Genomic DNA, 17,806 nt, shown 5'->3' with positions numbered 1-17,806 from the left:
CCATCTGCTGACCAGTTGTGTGGCCTTAGGGTGGTGACTTCACCTCCTGAGCCTCAGCTTCTTGGCCAGTGAAGTAGTCGTCTGTGGGTGTGGTGGGTCCTTGAGCCTGTTGGAAAGACAGAAAAGTCAGCTGGCAGTGCCAGGCAGGCCACTGAGGACCTAATGACTGGACTGTGGGACACACTGGGACCTCAATGGGAGGAAGTGACTCTGAGGGGATCTAAGCTTGTGTCACTGTGAAATGTCTTTCTTGAAAATCCCTGGAGGCCGCTCCCTCCCTAGGGAAACTGCCCAGACCAGCTGGATGATAAAGCCTGGGCCCTTCCTGCCCAGCCTACCTCCCCACCCCCAGGCCCTGAACAAACAGTGTGTTCCTGACGGCTGCCCCTGTCCAGGGCCAGGTTGTTTTGTCTTGGCTTTTGTGAGGCTGGGCCCCTGGTGTCAGATGACAGCCACACGGGGAGGGACAGGTTTCTGCCACCACCAGGAATCTGAGCTGACCACACCCAATGTAGGGCAGTGCCACCCAGCCCCGCCAGCCAGGCGTACCCGTCGTGGCCCTGGGCAGCCCTCCTTCCCGCCCAGACAAGTGCTAGGAACTCCTCAGCCTTCCATCTTGGACGAGGTCCCCCCTTACTGAGGGCAGGATGAAGGGCCCCCACTGTCTCTGACAAACAACCTTTGCTTTGTCCCTTCCGGGAGCATGAATGGGGTCCTGGAGCCAGCATGGGACAGAGGGGGCTTTCTCTCCCACACCAGGCTAGTGTTGCAGTTTGGCGGCTCCTACAAATCTCTCCTTTCCCAACTCCCTGTCAAAAGAGTTCATTGTTCTCTCCTCCCTTAGCAGAGGTCACCTGAGCCAGGTAGCAGGGTGGGGGCAGGGCCAGGGAGCTAGATGTTGAGCTCACGAAGTGGGGGAGGACTGCCCCCCTGGCAGTCAGGCGTTGGTCAACCTAGCTTGAACCTGAGCTGGAGACGTCAACTAGAGTCACTGGAGTCTCAAGCTGGGAGGGCTGGCCCTGGAATCCCGGCCTGCTGTCCCCAGGTGGAGTCCCGCCCCACCCTCTGTCCTGGGTAGAGAGACTTCAGGGTTGCTCTGTGCCTGGAGGCTGAGCCTACCCTCTTGTGCCTTCTGGGGGAAGAGGTCACTGCCCATGTGGACCTGGTACTCTAGTGGGAGAGCCAATCTTAAAAGGCTATTAAGAGCCAGAGGGAGGGGGGCTGGCTCTGTGGCCGGGTGGTTAAGTTCGTGCGCTCCGCTGCGGCAGCCCAGGGTTGGGATCCTGGGTGCGGACATGGCACCACTCGTCAGGCCACGTTGAGGTGGCGTCCCACGTCCCACAACTAGAAGGACCTGCAACTAAGATATACAACTGTGTACGGGGGGTTTGGGGAGATAAAGCAGAAAAAAAAAAAAAGTCAGAGGGAGGGACAACCAAGGAGTAGGAAGGGCTTCCGAGCTGGGAGAACAACTGGACCACAGGCCAGAGGTGCCTTGTGGAACCGTCCTGCTTCCCAAGGCTGCTCGGGCCCTGGGTTCCTAGCTCTTCCCTGTCCCCTCATTAACCAACCTCGGTCCTCTCCCCAAATCCTCATCACTGCCTTCCCCATTTCCAACAAGACCCCCTGGGCCTCTTGTTGGCCTGGGGCCCCTACACTCCTTGCTCAACTTTGCCTCTGAGATGTGTTATAACTGCCTCATTCAGGGATCAGTGGGCCGTATTTGCACATTGAAGGGTGCCGCCTCCCCTTCACCCCTCCAGGACCTAGGGAATCCCGTTACCACACTATTTGCATTTCAACCCACCATCTTGGCCCCTGACCCTATAGGGTCACCGTGATTCATACAGTATGTATTCTTTTGGCCTAGCTTTTTCACTCTACAATATGTTTTTGAGATTCAGCCATACTCATACGTGTAGTAGTTTGTTCACTTTCAATTCCCTCCCCTTCTTTTGTTCTTGAGGGAACCTTGGTCCCTCTAGTTGTCAACTTGGAGAAGACGCCCCGCGGGATACGAGGGAGTGATGGAGAACCTTAGAAGGAAGCCGGGCTTATGGGGCAAGGCCTGTGTGCTTGTCGGGGGCAGCTGAGGCTTCCAGCCGGTCAGGAGGTCTGCTCGCGGTTCATTGTGTCCAAGTGGAGGACAGCCCTGCTCAAGGCAGTCGTTGATATTGTTCATTTGTCAGCTGTGAAATGAGGCTCAGAGAGGCAAGGTAGCTCGTTCAAGTCCAGGCGCCTTTTAAGTGGCAGAGGGGGATTCAAAGCTTCATGGGCTGACTCAGTCCCTGTTCTTTCTAAACCACCCTATAGAGAAGAAGCTGAGGCTGGGCGAGAGGGGGACTCAGGGTCCCCAGGACCCTGAAGGAAATGACGAATGGGTACAACTGATTGAACCATGGGCTTGACCTTTGGCCTCCCTCGGGGTCTGGGAAAAGAGGCTGACCTGCAGCAGGAGTGACTCAGGTGGGCTGTTAGAACTTCCTGCTGGTGAGTTGATAGGAAAATTTATGGCCCGAAAGCCTGACAAAAAGCTGCAGACCGTTTTCTCTTCGGCTTGACTTTCCTGCTGGTGTCCTGAGGCAAAATTGTCTAGGGCAGCACCTTGGTCCAATAGGAATATAATATGAGCCACATAAGGAATTTAAAATGTTGTAGAAGCCACATTGCAAGTGTTTTTAAGCACGTGAAATTAATTTTGATAATATATTCTGCTTAACCCAATATTATCCGAAGTATTATTGTTTCAACATGTAGTCAATATAAATTAGTGAGATTTTTAAAGTTTTTAGTTTTAGCTGTTTTTTAATTAAAAATCTTTGAAATTCTGAGTATAGTTTACACCTGCAGCACATCTCAATTCAGACATTAAGTTTTCTTTGGAAATATGTGATCTGTATTTAAAGTTTGGAAGATTTACAGTTGAAAAGGGAGATTTGAAGTTTGGTCTGCCTGACTCCAGCCCCCTGTTCCTTTGGAACCCAAGAACCTTCCTGAGTAGTTTTCCAATAATTGAATTGTGTCCATTCTTAAATTTAAGTTAATTAAAATTAAATAAAATTAAAAATTCAGTTTCTTGGTGGCACTAGCCACATTGCAAGTGCCCAGTCTATGCACACAGCTTGTGACTGTTGTACCGAGCAACGCAGGTGTGGGTTTCCTGCTGGCCACCAGCCGCCTCGAGGACGTTTCTCCCAGAGTCCTCCAGATTCCGGAGGCTTTGGCCCTGAGCTGCGGCTCCTGGTGCTGGTGGGAAAGTGCTACCCTCCCAAGAACCTTTTCTTGAGCTCTGGCTGCTGACTTCCTGAGGCCCCAGCAACCTGGGGCTGGCTGACGGCCTAGCGGGGGCCTCTGGGGAGGCTTGTCCCACACCCCATCGTGTGCTCTGCCCTCCTTTTCCAGGGAAACGTTTACATTCCAGACACTCCACTATCTCCCCAAGGCTTCTCCACGCTCTGCATTTTTTACATAGCTGAACAGGGACCTGGGCTGGCAGGGGGGCTCCTGCTGGGTCACTTGTGCCCTCCCAGCTGTCCCTTCCCGGTACAGCCATTTGCAGGGCAGTCCGTGTTCCCGGCAAAGAGCCAGGCCTGAGGGGGCCCCCACACCTGTGTGGCCCCAGGCATCCCCAGAATAGGCGCTGTTTGGAGCTCTCTTCTCTGGCCCTACCCCGGCACAGGGCCTCCTTCCGTGAACCACTGGACTGGGCTGGACTGGACGAGCAGGCAGGCAGTAGTTGGGTTTGCTAAGCTATCATAGCTGTGACCAGGGCTTATCTCTTTCTGCCCCTTTGAGGCCGAGTGAAGCCCAGAGAAGAGCCCAGGCTTGGGGAGAGTCGCCTCATCCATGCAGCCTTTTTCTGTGGGGCAGTGTTTGCATAGTTTAAAAAAAAAAATGTCTTTAAAGCAGCTGGCCGGCACCCTTTGGCCTGCTCTAATCCAGCTCTGCAGGTTCAGTATCCCCTGCAGGGGGAGGTGGGGCACAGGGTTAGCTGACTAAGAAATGACCAAAAACCTTCCCGAAGATGGTTTGTCAATCTAAATCTGGCATGTCTACATCCCTACCATTTTAACCTGTAATGCCACCCCTGGGACACTGCCTAAGGAAACACTCAGAGGTGCAGGCAAAGATGGGAGGCCAAGAATGGTCATCAATGCACCTAGCAATTGCAAAACCTCTAGAAACAAAGAGAATGTTCAACAACAGAGGCCCTGGTGAGTTAAGGCACCCCCACACAGGGAATATTCTTCAGCTGTTTGACTCGTGCTAGTGTTTTTAACAACCTGGGCTGGCTATAGGTGGAAGGACAGACCTAATGTACATGTATAACCATGTGGCGTGACGCCAGTTAGGTCTCTGGGTTTTACGTACGGACACATACACATATAGTCACAGGCATAGGAAAGACTCGCAGACACAGAGATATTAGCAAGGGTTACTTCCGGTTGTGGGAGTATGGGTAATTTTTTTTCTTCTTTTTCAAACTCCTTTAAATGTTCCAAGTTTTCTACAATGTGTATTACTTCTCTAATAAGAAATGAGCAAAAGCATGCATCTACAACAACACTCCAGAAACTTCCTCCCTGGGAAGATGGTGGGGAACTCACAGTGACAACGAGGGCACTTGAGAGAGAGCTGATGTTCAGGACTGGAGGAGCCTCAGAAAGCCCAGAACTGGGAAGGGCCACTGTGGGTTCCCGGGGACCCAGGGGCCGGCCCGGAGCTGCAGTGGAACCAGGCTTCCTGAACAACCTATGCTAGCCCCCAAAGCTTCCCTTACTTTCCCCGCATCGCCTCAGGAGGGCTGGGTTGGTCACCCACAGTATGAGTGGTGGGGGAACCAAGTCAGAGCTCTTGGAGAACACCAAGTGGCCATCATGATGTTGGGGAGAATGAGCGCCCAGGAATGGCCACGTGGCCAAGCACCGGGTCAGAAATGGATAGGGGGTGGGGCCCAGAAGGGTCTGGGATTGACTCTACACTGGTGCGTCTAGGTAGCAACCCAAACATGACTGAATTCCTCCTTCCTGCTGGGGGTGGCTCTGTGCTGCAGCCCCGCCGTCCAGCACTGGCCCCCCAGCTGTGGAGGGGCGGAGGGGATATGTCTGCAGGCCTGTGCCCGTGTGGTTCTCGTTACAGACGGTGGAACATGGCTTCCCGCACCAGCCCAGTGCCCTCGGCTACAGCCCCTCTCTGCACATCCTGGCCATCGGCACCCGCTCCGGAGCCGTCAAGCTGTATCCTTTCCATCCCCCCAGCTCCTACCCAGAGAGGCCCTGGAAGGGGCAGGGGCCTTGGCATTGGTGAGATTCAGAAAGGACCCCCACCTTCCAAATAAAAGCAAGGTGCAGGTGACTCCTGTTGTTCCTGGGATGTTCCAAATACCCTCTCAGGAGTCCACCCTGAATGCAGTAAGTGGAGGTGGGGGGTGGGCCACGAAGCTTCTTTAAACCTTTTTCCCAGTGAGAGTCAGTAGACTGGCCCCAGAGCTCTGTGCAAACCAGAGATAAAGTGGCCTTGGGTTAGAGGAGCAGTGCTAAGGCGGCTGCTCTTCCAGATTCTGCCCCCCATGTATACACACACACGCGCGCGTGTGCGCACGCACACCCGAAGGTAGAGTGGACTTCTGGTTGGCAGGGATAGTCTTTCCTTGGCCTGAGGCTGGACATAGTCCAGTTGGATCATCTTTTATCCAAAGCATTGGTTCTGGGTTGACGAGGCCTCCAGGCCATTTCAGAGGCAAGCGCACAGATTTCAGGGTGGGGGGACCACTGCTTGGCTCCTCTGGCTGGCCTGGGCTGGGTTAAAAGTCTGGGAGCCCCGTTCCCACTCTCAAATCTGACCTAAGCCCGCAGAGCGAGCCAGGGTGGGACCTAGGGAAACTGGGAGGTGGAGGACCACCCATGGAGAGCCCAGCTGGTGTCTCTTCCAGTGAAGCTGTAACTCTCTTCCGTCCCTGTCTGCTGCAGCACGGGCGTGGAGGGCAGGGTGCCTTGAATCGGCTGGGCCAGGCTGGAGATGGTGTCTACATGGCAGGGGCCCAGGTGCCATGGCCAGCTCAACCCTCCTTCAGCTGGTTAATCATTGCCAGGCCACGGCCATATCCTGGTTACCAATCCCCAGTGCTAAGACTCACAGCGATGGCTGCCAGGGGTGGGCCCACAGGTGTGCTCTGTGTTTTCGCACAGGTGCCACTGTGTGGTAGCTGATGAGTCTGTTGCAGCTCAGGTTGCGGGCTGGGGGTGGGGGTACAGCGAGCCGCCTAACAGTTGCAGAGATAAGGCTTCACCCTTCTAAGGAGTCACTCCCACCTGCCTGGCTAGGAAAGCTCTCCCTGGTTGGCTGACTCCATCCTCAGGGTCAGGACCACTGACCTCTCTTCCCCACCCAGGCCTCAGACACAGCTCGGCTTTCTGCAGGGAGGGCAAGCCCTTCTCTGCTGCCAGCTGTTTTACATTCCTTGCCACGTGGGCCCAGAGGTGCTGGCACTTGGGTGGGCCCAGGGGTGGTATCCTGCCTTCTGGAGCTTTTCCTGAGCCTGCTGCTCCTAGCTATGGTGCCCCAGGGGTGGAGTTCATGGGGCTGCACCGGGAGAACAACGCCGTAGTGCAGATCCATTTCCTGCCTGGCCAGGTGAGGGCCCCTCCATGCCCTTCTTACTCTCATATCTCCCGGAAGGGGTGTGTAGAGAAGCAGTCATTGGGTGGCGCTGGGTGTTTGTTGCTGCTGGGAGGACCTGGGACCACCTGCCTGTCCCCAGCTCTGATTCATGGGCTACCCTAACAGTAGCCAGGGGTCTCTTGGTTGTGGGGCTCTTTGAAACAACCAGCACTGACTGGGCCACCCATGTATGTAAAGGCCATGGTGCTCCCTGGTTAATGAGACAGCAGACTCCTGCCCCCATCCTGTTCCCTCCCTAGTGCCAGCTGGTCACTCTGCTGGACGACAACAGCCTGCACCTGTGGAGCCTGAAGGTGAAAGGTGGGGTGTCAGAGCTACAGGAGGATGAGAGTTTCATGCTGCGTGGCCCCCCAGGGTAAAGACTCAGTCCCCTTGCTCCCCAGCCAGCCTGCCCCATGCACCCCACACGGGGGGGGATCACCCTTGAGGGTTCTGTGGAGCCTTTGGCAGTCCTGGCAGGTGTTGGAGCCAATGCATCTCCACCTGCAAGCGCTCTGGATAGAGGTGCAGGGCTGGTGCCTGCCACCCTCCATCCGCACGGCACCTGTGCAGGAGAGATTCTTCTGCCTCCCAGCCCAAGCTCTCTGCCATCTGTCTGCTGTCTTGGCAGAAAGTAACCACTATGTTTGTCCTGGCCCAAGATACCATGAACCCTGTTAAAGGCTCTCACAGGCCTGCTTTCCCTTGGCGAGGCCTTCCCTGGGCTGGTGAGGGCAGCCAGGAGTGGGGGATCCTATCCGTGGGGTCTCCCCTGTCTGGGCAGCAGCCAGCTCACAGCCGTTCCTGTCTGCAGGGCTGCCCCCAGTGCCACACAGATCACCGTGGTCCTGCCACATTCCTCCCGAGAGCTGCTCTACCTGGGCACTGAGAGCGGCAACGTGTTTGTGGTACAGCTGCCTGCCTTCCGCACCCTGGAGGACCGGACCATCAGCCCGGATGCCGTGCTGCAGCGGTGAGCCCGGAGACCCGCTGCCGTTAGGAACCCATCCCTCGAGTTGCGCATGTCCTCCTTCCTTTGGTCCCTGATACTGTCTCAGAAGCTTATTTCTCTCCTGGGAAGTCTTATGGGGATGGGAGGAGAGACTTTCAGCTTCCCACCTGTCCCCCAAACTGAGAATCTCACTCCATAATGTGTTAGCCTCATAGCACTGAAAGAGATCCTGGGGGTGACTTGTCACTTCGTTTAAAGCTGAGGAAAATAAGCTCAATGATTGTGTAATGGCACTAACTCTTAGTCCAGCCTTCTTTGCGCTGATACCACGTATCTCAAAATTCCAGGGGCTCTGCAGTGGGGCCGGACGGGGCCCAAACCTCCCTGCGTCAGCTGGGGCAGCGTCTGATGTTTGTGCTTTGGTGTCTGCTAGGTTTCCATTTGCACGCAGGCTCCAGGGCTAAAAATACTTGACAGCCACAACCTTGTAGGTTTCTTCAGATCATTTTGGAAGCTTTGCTCCTTTGTGGTGGTGTCTGTGATAGTCAGATCGAGTCTGGGTGTGGAGAGAGGGGCTGGGGCCCAGACAGGGAGGAGATGAAGGGTTGGTAGCAATGGAATGTTCTTCAGTTACGAGGGGTGGGGAGGAGGCCAGGGTGCTGGGACATGGAGCTGCTTGAGGCTTGAGCCAGCGGGACTGTGCCCCTGAAGGGCTCTGGACCAGCTTGCAACACACTCACAGCCGTAGGGCCAGGCTGTCCAGGGCAGGGCATTGCTGGGTTGGGAGGATTCCTGCTTGGGACTGGGTCCCTCTGAGCATAAGCTGTGTCTTTCCCTCTTGGCAGGGTAGGTCAGGGCAGCGTGACATGGTCTGAGCAGGACTGTTTGCAAGATGGCAGGCACGGCTGGTTCTCAGCCTAGGCGCCCGGTCTGTGGGCAGGATGGTGGGAGGACCTGCTCCTCACCGTGTGGCCATGCCAGTGCCTGCCTCACCCTGTGCTGGTGGGAGTCCAGTTGAGGAGGGGCCTTCCCCTCGGCCATGGCTACCCCCTGGGCTTTCCCAGCTGAGTGCCCCGGGAACCCCTCGTGCCAATCTAAATCCTTGTTCAACCTCCACTTTGACAACACTAACTTTTTGAAATATCCAACACTTTAGTCTAGCAACACTGTCTCTGAAAAGGTCTCCGTCCTAAGGGAGAAATGCATACACAAGAATGATCATTATAGGGCTGTTTTTAATGGCAAAAGTTGAAACCATCTAATTGTCCCACAGTATTCATCTATATAAGGGCATTATTTGCATTCATTAAGAATATTTCAGGGGGCTGGCTCCGTGGCCGAGAGGTTAAGTTCACGCACTCCACTGCGGCGGCCCAGGGTTCGGATCCTGGGCCTGGACATGGCACCACTCGTCAGGCCACGTTGAGGCAGCGTCCCACATCCCACAACTAGAAGGACCTGCAACTAAGGTATACAACTATGTACGGGGGGGTTTGGGAAGATAAAGCAGAAAACAAAAAAAAAGGAAGATTGGCAATAGTTGTTAGCTCAGGTGCCAATCTTTAGGGGAAAAAAAAAAAGAATATTTCAAAGAATTTTTTTATGTGTGTGTAGGGAAGATTGGCCCTGAGCTAACATGAGAAAATGGCCATGGTCTTTTAAGTAGGGGAGAAAAAAAGCAAGTTGCAAAACAGTGTATTACAGTGTAATTCCAGTTTTTAAATGAGTAAGTGAAGCGTGCAGACATGCTGGCAAGAGGAAGTCTGGAGGGCAGGTACCTGGAGTCGGCAGCGTCATCAGACCTGCTGCACAGCTTCCTCTTAAGTTCTTCCTGATGCTTCTCTGTATTTTCCAAGATGGTGTAATTCTTGCATTGTTTACTTTTCATTTAAGATCAATTGATTTTTTTAATTATATAATAGATCCTTATAGCATCCTCTCCAGAAATTAAAACTTTACAAATAAGGTTAAAGGCCCCTTTGACCTCCCCATCCCAATTTGAATTCCACCTCCGGAAAGGCCTATGCCAGCTGTCCCTGGTGTATAGGATTGGTCTTTGGGGATGTATCAAACATGGAGGGTTGGTGGGTTTGGGGCATAGTCATCCCCTTGGGGTCCAGGCCGTTTCTATTTCCTACTCACCATCCTTGGTCTTGGCTCTTGGTCCTGTGCCTGCCACCTCATGGTGTTCTTTTGGCTGCAGCACCTCCAGACTTCACGTCAGCATTCCAGGCCCAGAGAAGGAGGAAGGGGTCAAGGCTCAAAGCCCAGCCAGCTAAGATAGAGTTTTGTTTTGTGGGTCTTAAAATTTTTTATAATGAAATACCACCTCCTTGCAGAAATGCACTAAATAAGAATGTACAGTTTAATGGATTCTTTTTTTTTTTAACATTTTATGTTTCCTTTTTCTCCCAAAGCCCTCCGGTACATAGTTGTATATTTTTAGTTGTGGGTCCTTCTGGCTGTGGCATGTGGGACGCCACCCCAGCATGGACCGATGAGTGGTGCCATGTCTGCACCCAGGATTCGAACCAGCAAAACCCTGGGCCGCTGAAGCAGAGCGCGCAAACCCAACCACTCGGCCATGCCGCTGGCCCAGTTTGATGGATTCTTGTAAAGTGATCATCCTTGCAGCCAGCCCCAGGCAAAGAAACAGCACTTTGTCAGCCTCCCAGGAGCCCCCATGTGCCTTTTCCCAGTCACAACTCCCTCCACCCCTAGAGGCCGCCACCACATCGGCTTTTCTAGAAATCACTTCCTTGCCTTTTCTTAGAGTTGTGCCACCTGCGTGTGCATCCTCGAGGGGTTTTTAGCTATCACTGTCCTGTTGTACGCGTTGCTTCTCTCCCCTTGGCGATGTGTCCTGGTGATCTTTCCATGCTGGTGCATCCCGTGCCTGCTGCTGCACGGCACACCGTGCGTGCTGTGCCCTGCTCTTGGCTTTGCCCGCTGGTGGACGGCGGCAAGCTCACAGGGCTCCCCTCGCCCAGGTTGCCAGAGGAGGCCCGCCAGCGGCGCGTGTTTGAGATGGTGGAGGCTCTGCAGGAACACCCTCGAGACCCCCACCAGATCCTCATCGGCTACAGCCGGGGCCTCGTTGTCATCTGGGACCTGCGGGGCAGCCGTGTGCTCTGCCATTTCCTCAGCAGCCAGGTGGGTGGTGCCTGGGACAGTGGCAGGCGCCACGTGGCTCTCCCAGACCCCGCGTATCCCATGCAGCCCATGTGCCGAGGGGTGGGGGTGCGGGCGAGGGGACTACCGCCCTGATCCCAGCCTGCACTCTCTGCCTCTCCTCCCCGAAGCAACTGGAGAACGTGTGCTGGCAGCGGGACGGCCGCCTGATTGTCAGCTGCCATTCTGACGGCAGCTATCACCAGTGGCCTGTGTCCACCGACGCCCAGCCACTGGAGCCCCTGCACAGCCACGTGCCTTACGGTCAGTGCTCTGCCCACCCTGCCCTGTCACCGGCACTGCCTTTCAGTTCATTGCGGAGCAATGTCCTCTCTGTTCCCAGTTGCTCTATCCTGCCTTCAGGGATAGGTGCCCAACTCATAGGAGAAAAACCTGGGGCCCAGAGAGGCAAAGGCTTGTCTAAAGCCATACGGCAGGTTTCTGACGCCCACTGTGGCTGGCTTAGAGCAAGACTCACGGGCATGTGTGGGTGTGAGGGAGCTGTGTGCCTGCGGGCCCACGTGCCTCTGAGTGGGAGGACCCGTTCAAGCTAATCCTTTTTTTGTAGGTCCTTTTCCTTGCAAAGCTATTACCAAAATCTTCTGGCTGACCACCAGGCAGGGGTAGGTACGACTGCTCTGTCCTCTTCCCTTTCCAGAGCCTTCCTAGAGGAAGGCCGAAAAGGCCTCTGCTGGGGGAGACAGCACCTAGCGAGTGCCTTTGGGTCCCACGTTCAGGTCTTGGACTCCAGGGAGAGGAGCAAGGGCTAATTCCTGAAAACACATGCCCATCTTACCGTTCTATCCTCCCGCCCAGCCACCTGTTTCAGCAGGTTTCAAACTCTGTTTTAGCAGCAGCCCCATTTCCCTCAGAAAGAATCATGTAGGGAGACCCAATATAAAGCAGAAAGAGGGGCCCCTCTGGTTGAAGCAGGAGTGGCTGCAGTGTTTCAGAACCAGCAGTCTGCACGTCCCTACCTCACCCCCAGGTTCTCCTGGGCTGCTGCAGTCGGTCCTCCCCACCCCGCTCCTGGGACCTTGTGTGAGCGTTCACCCTGAGACTGGCCTTCCGCTCAGGCCCTGCCATGGAGGCCGGTCACAGGAAAGTCCAAGCTGCCTGCTGAGCCTGTGGCCATCTGGGGTCTGTCGGGAGCCGCTTCCCATTCCCCACCCCCACTCTTCTGTGCCTGCCAGGTCGCCCTTCACCATCTTCCAGGGTGGTATGCCTCGGGCCAGCTATGGGGACCGCCACTGCATCTCAGTGATCCACAATGACCAGCAGACAGCCTTCGACTTCACCTCCCGTGTCATTGACTTTACTGTCCTTGCCGAGGCAGACCCTGCAGCAGGTAGGCGAGCTTCAGGCATGGCTGTGGGGGGCTAGTCACTGGAAGGTGTGGAGTTGCAGGTCCATCTGTAAATAAAGAGGAGGGGCCTGCACAGGCATTCCCAAACCTGCCACTCCCTGAGTCCCCACTCTATCCCTTCTTAGTGCCTCCAAGGCCAGCAGCCAAAATCAGTCTCTTTCTCTCCTTCCCTGCTGGCCTGTGGCTTCATCCTTGCTGGTCACAACTCCTGCCCATCTGAAGCTCTCTTTGCCCTTCCTCAGCTCTGGTGGGCCTTAGCCCAAAGAGGGCAGATCTGTACGGTTGGGTTTAATGCCTACCTGTCTGAGGCAGGGGGGTCCTGGCTTAGACATGCTGAAGCCCTCCTTATGGGGTGGGGCTGGGGGTGCAGCTTGGGGCCAGTTCTGAGCCAGCCTCCTGGAGCTTGGCCAGGACAGCAAAGCCCTGAGTCAGCCTCATGAATTGGGTGACAGGCAAGACCAGGAAGGGCTGATGTTGAAACCTGGAGAGGAGGCTCAGCAGGAGATCTCCAGGAGGGAAGGCCTCCTCCCCAAATGACTGACCTGACAAGGCCCAGGCCTGCAGGTGAGGGGACTGGGCCTGCTCGGGACACCCTAGGCTGTTTTCCCAGCCTCAAGGCCATTTGGAGGGAGACTCCAAGCCTGCTGTTCCTCATTTCTCAGCCTCTTCCCTCCTCACACCTGACACAGCAGCAGGGTCCAGTCTTTTAATTGATTCTTCAGGATTTTCTACATCAATGATAATGTCATCTGTGAACAAAGACAGTTTTATTTCTTCCTTCCCAATCTCTATACCTTTCATTTCCTTTCCTTGTCTTATTGCATTATCTAGGACTTGAAAAGGAGTAGTGAGAGGGGACCTCCTTGCCTTATTCCTGATCTTAGTGGGAGAGTTCGAGTTTCTCACCATTAAGTTATGTTGTTAGCTGTAGCTCTTTTGTAGATATTATTTATCAAGTTGAGGAAGTTCCCCTCTATTCCTAGTTTACTGAGAGTTTTTATCATAAATGGGTGTTGGATTTTGTCAAATACTTTGTCTGCGTCTGTCCATATGATCATGTAGTTTTCCATTTTAGCCCATCGATGTGATGGAGTCCATTAATTGATTTCTGTATGTTGAACTGCCTTGCCCACCTGGAATAAATCCCCCTTGGTCATGGTGGGATTTTCTTTATACATTGTTGGATTTGGAGCTTATCTTTAAAATGCAGATTCCCTGGCTCCAACCCTAGAGCTTCAGATTCCACAGGGCTGGCTGGGGCAAACTGCTTCCTACTGGCTTCTGCAGCCCCTGGCCCTTGGTTTGTCCCCTCAGCCTTTGATGACCCCTACGCACTAGTGGTGCTGGCTGAGGAGGAGCTGGTGGTGATTGACCTGCAGACAGCCGGTTGGCCGCTGGTCCAGCCTCCCTACCTGGCCTCCCTGCACTGCTCTGCCATCACCTGCTCCCACCACGTCTCCAACATCCCCCTGAAGCTGTGGGAGCGGATCATTGCTGCTGGCAGCCGGCAGAATACACACTTCTCCACCATGGTAGGTCCAGTGCTAGCCCCAGCCCCACCTTGGGGCCAAGCTCTCCCATGGACTTGTTGGCCTCATTCTCTAGGAGTGGCCCATTGATGGTGGCACCAGTCTGGCCCCGGCCCCGCCCCAGAGGGACCTGCTGCTCACGGGGTAGGTGACTTTAATGCCATTCTCCTTCTGCTTAGTAGAATATATGGGGCAGAAGCAGAGCCCAGAGGGATGCGTGCCAGTCCCAGGCACCCCCGGGCCCACATCCTTCTCACACTAGCTGGTGGGCTTTGCCCACAGGCACGAGGATGGCACGGTGCGGTTCTGGGACGCCTCTGGCGTCTGCTTGCGGCTGCTCTATAAACTCAGCACGGTACGAGTGTTCCTCACTGACACAGACCCCAACGAGAACCTCAGTGCCCAGGGCGAAGATGAGTGGCCCCCACTCCGCAAGGTGAGTCTGGGAGCCTGGGAACCAGGGAGGGCAGGGACAGGCTGAGTCTGGCACTTATGGCCGCTCATGGGCCTCCTCTCCCTTGTCAGGTGGGCTCCTTCGACCCCTACAGTGATGATCCCCGGCTGGGCATCCAGAAGATTTTCCTCTGCAAATACAGTGGCTACCTGGCTGTGGCAGGCACGGCAGGGCAGGTAGCAGGCTGGGCTGGGAGTGGGGAGCGGGGTGGGAGTGATCAGGTGACCTTGGGCAGCATTCAGGCCCATGAGCCTCCTCAGGATTAGGGAGCAGCAGGGACAGGAACCAGCCCCTTGAGTGCCCACTGACGGTGTCACCAGGAGCCCCTGCAGCTCCGTGCTTTTCCCAGTGGATTGAGGTTGCCTGGAGCCCTTTGGGATTGTTGTTTCTCTTCCAGAATTAAGAGCTACGGATTGGGCAGAGGCCTTCTGGCCCTGCTTGCGCACTGGGCCTTGCCATGTGTCCAGGTCCTTTGCTGTCCCCACCATCAGGGTCCCTGAGGTCCCGCTGTCTGTTGCTGCTGGGGTTTGCTCAGCCCATCTGCTGCCTTTCCCAGGTGCTCGTGCTGGAGCTGAATGACGAGGAGGCAGAGCACACTGTGGAGCAGGTGGAGGCCGACCTGCTGCAGGACCAGGAGGGCTACCGCTGGAAGGGGCACGAGCGCCTGTGTGCCCGCCCAGGGCCCGTGCGCTTCGAGCCCGGCTTCCAACCCTTTGTGTTGGTGCAGTGCCAGCCCCCGGCTGTGGTCACCTCCTTGGCCCTACACTCTGAGTGGCGGCTCGTGGCCTTTGGCACCAGCCACGGCTTTGGCCTCTTTGACCACCAGCAACGGCGACAGGTCTTTGTCAAGTGAGCAGCCTGCCTGCCCAGGGTGGTCGGGGCCCGGGTCTGGGATTGGTGCTGGGCAGGGGCCCTTGGGCCCTGGCAGCACTGAGGACTTGATGTTTCCCCCAGGTGCACACTGCACCCCAGCGACCAGCTAGCCTTGGAGGGCCCACTGTCCCGTGTGAAGTCCCTAAAGAAGTCCCTGCGCCAGTCCTTCCGCCGGATACGTCGCAGCCGAGTGTCCAGCCGGAAGCGGCGGCCAGCTGGGCCCCCAGGGGAGGTGAGGCCAAGGCTGACCTCGTACCCAGGCAGAGCTCAGAGCAGCCAGCAGCAGATCCAAGCTACTACTACTCCCCACCCCCTTGCTTTGGCTCAAGCAGAGGCTTTGAGCTATACCACATAGGTTCATGTCCTGCCCTACCACCCACCAGCTATGTGGCCTCGGATGTGTCACACTGCTCCTCTGTGCCTCAGCTTTCCCAAGTGTAAAAGGCAATCATTTTAACGCCTTAGGGTCAAGTCTTCAGTAACTGTTACCAGGCAGGTGGTGCCATGGGCTGTGGCCAGTCTTCCCCTGGAAGGACCCGTGTTGAGCAATCGGATGCCCCCGTTGGGGGGCCAGAGCCCACCCTCATGCCCGCCCGGCCCACCCACTGCAGGTGCCAGAGGGAAGCTCCAGGGCAGAGCGGACGGGCCTGCAGAACATGGAGCTGGCGCCTGTGCAGCGCAAGATCGAGGCCCGCTCGGCGGAGGACTCCTTCACAGGCTTCGTCCGGACCCTCTACTTCGCTGACACCTACTTGAGGGACAGTGAGTGGCCAGCCTGAGGTGGGGGGCTGAGAAAGGCCCCCCTGGCATGAGGGCATGTTGGAGGCCGCTGCTAGCCTGGCTGGCGGAACCCTAAGAGGGGTTTCCCCTTTGAGCAAGGGGAGACCAGAGCCCCCAGCTGCCTCCTTCCCATCCCTCCTCGGGGCTCCGAGTGTGGTTGTCCTGGCTCCATATTTAGGCTTCACCGCTCTCTAGAAGTGTGGCCTTGGATGTGTCACTTAACCTTTCTGGGTCTCAGCTTCTCTCCCTGTAAAATGGGGGAATATCTTTCTCCTAGAGTGGCTGGGAGGGTTGTGGCATGCCACGTGCCTGCTGGTACGCAGAGGGCCTTACAGAAGTTCCCCTGGCTGTTTCTCCCCTGCTCCCTCCTGCCGGGATAAGGGTGGGCTGGAGGCCATCTGCTGCTGTATCTTGAGGGCTGAGCTGTCCTGGATTCGGGATCATCTGTGCACGGGGCCCTTGGTTGTCAGAGAGCTTTTCCAGCCTTTCCTGTCTGCACCCTGGGAGGTAGGCAGAGCCCATAGCAGTTCCATTTTACAGGGGAAGAAATCGAGGCTTACCTGGTTTACTGACTTGAGCTTGGAGTCACACAGGTAGTAACTGGCAAGGCCAGGACATAAGCCTAGGTCACCTGGCTGCACTTGACCCCCAGAGCCAGGAGTTAGCTATAGCCCTTTGCCTCCTGGCAGGCTCCCGCCACTGCCCCTCACTGTGGGCTGGAACCAATGGGGGTGCTGTCTACGCCTTCGCCCTGCGTGTGCCCCCCGCTGAGCGGAGAATGGATGAGCTGGTGCGGGCAGAGCAGGGTGAGTACTGAGCAGAGAGAGAGTGGAAGGTGCTTGTCTGCCTATGTGGGGATGGGAGGGTGTCTCCAGCCTCGCCCTCCCTCTGCCCGACCGCCCAACCACTAGCCTTCCTCCTTCCCTGTAGCCAAGGAGATCCAGCTAATGCACCGAGCGCCCATAGTGGGCATCCTGGTGCTGGATGGACACAGCGTGCCCCTTCCTGAGCCCCTGGAAGTGGCGCATGACCTGTCGAAGAGCCCAGACATGCAGGGAAGCCACCAACTGCTTGTTGTGTCAGAGGAGCAGTTCAAGGTGCTGTGCGGGTAGAGGCAGGGTCCCCCAGCAATCCCTGGGACGTGGGGAGCGGGGCTCAGGCCATGAGCACAAATGACAGTGGCTGGGACTCACTGAAAGTTGTATATGCAGTTGGTGTGTGAGGGGCTGCAGGGACAGAGGAAGGGAGAGGGTTCTTGGTGGAGTCCCTGTGCCCCTGGTCAGTGGTGGGGACACCGAAGCAGGAACTGTGTCTGTGGGAGGGACAGAAAACGCAGACATGGAAATAAGTGGCCCTGGTGTCCTCACAGCCCAAGTGTACTGGCTACATGTCCGAGTGCTGGGGGGGCACCGAGACTGAACAGGCTTTGCTGGGTAGCTGAGCGGCGTGCGGTGGAGGGCAGGGCCCAGCGGCAGCACCAGACAGGGACATGAGGAGTCCTTTCTGGCTGGATGAAGCCCTGCAAACTGTGGTCGGGCCATGGTCTGACTGGCCGCCCTGTGCCCCCAGGTGTTCACGCTGCCCAAGGTGAGTGCTAAGCTGAAGCTGAAGCTGACCGCCCTGGAGGGCTCGCGGGTGCGGCGGGTCAGCGTGGCCCACTTCGGCAGCTGTCGAGTGGAGGACTACGGGGAGCATCACCTGGCCGTCCTCACCAACCTGGGTGACGTCCAGGTGGTCTCAGTGCCCCTGCTCAAGCCCCAGGTGCGTTACAGCTGCATCCGCCGGGAGGACGTCAGTGGCATCGCCTCCTGCGTCTTCACCAAATATGGCCAAGGTGTGCAGGTGGCAGGCGTGTCCGGGACTTCTGCGAGCGGGGCTGGGTGTGGGGCTCCCACTGTGCTGCCAGGGGCTGCTGGGGAGGGTGGCCAGGGCTGTGGCAGCCAAGGCCAGACTCCTTAGGTGGAGAATTTCGAGGGAGACCCTGGCCCCTAACCCCCGAGGAAGGAAGCCCCGAGGGCAGC

At 56.4% G+C, this 17,806-nt stretch overlaps 1 protein-coding gene across 6 annotated transcripts in view; it reads left to right on the top strand.

Moving 5' to 3' along the window:
- LLGL2 (LLGL scribble cell polarity complex component 2) overlaps positions 1–17,806 on the top strand; it is a 35,867-nt gene that overhangs the window by 15,722 nt on the left and 2,339 nt on the right. For 4 of the 6 annotated variants that reach the window (XM_070560009.1, XM_070560010.1, XM_070560012.1 and 1 more), the window contains 18 exons: positions 5,140–5,237; positions 6,552–6,633; positions 6,921–7,036; positions 7,475–7,633; positions 10,603–10,765; positions 10,915–11,047; positions 11,352–11,406; positions 11,977–12,131; positions 13,464–13,681; positions 13,755–13,822; positions 13,961–14,114; positions 14,204–14,308; positions 14,689–14,981; positions 15,087–15,237; positions 15,617–15,767; positions 16,475–16,591; positions 16,716–16,882; positions 17,355–17,619. In XM_070560009.1, the coding sequence (XP_070416110.1) occupies positions 5,140–5,237; positions 6,552–6,633; positions 6,921–7,036; positions 7,475–7,633; positions 10,603–10,765; positions 10,915–11,047; positions 11,352–11,406; positions 11,977–12,131; positions 13,464–13,681; positions 13,755–13,822; positions 13,961–14,114; positions 14,204–14,308; positions 14,689–14,981; positions 15,087–15,237; positions 15,617–15,767; positions 16,475–16,591; positions 16,716–16,882; positions 17,355–17,619 (2,650 nt within the window). The remainder of the gene's footprint in view (positions 1–5,139; positions 5,238–6,551; positions 6,634–6,920; positions 7,037–7,474; positions 7,634–10,602; positions 10,766–10,914; positions 11,048–11,351; positions 11,407–11,976; positions 12,132–13,463; positions 13,682–13,754; positions 13,823–13,960; positions 14,115–14,203; positions 14,309–14,688; positions 14,982–15,086; positions 15,238–15,616; positions 15,768–16,474; positions 16,592–16,715; positions 16,883–17,354; positions 17,620–17,806) is intronic. The other 2 variants (XR_011522902.1, XR_011522903.1) reach the window with 1 other exon arrangement.

This window comes from Equus przewalskii, chromosome 10, assembly GCF_037783145.1.
Source record: "Equus przewalskii isolate Varuska chromosome 10, EquPr2, whole genome shotgun sequence".
Lineage (NCBI taxonomy): Eukaryota > Metazoa > Chordata > Mammalia > Perissodactyla > Equidae > Equus > Equus przewalskii.
The sequence above is the reverse complement of the archived record's forward strand: the minus strand, read 5'-3'. Positions and strand labels throughout refer to the sequence as shown.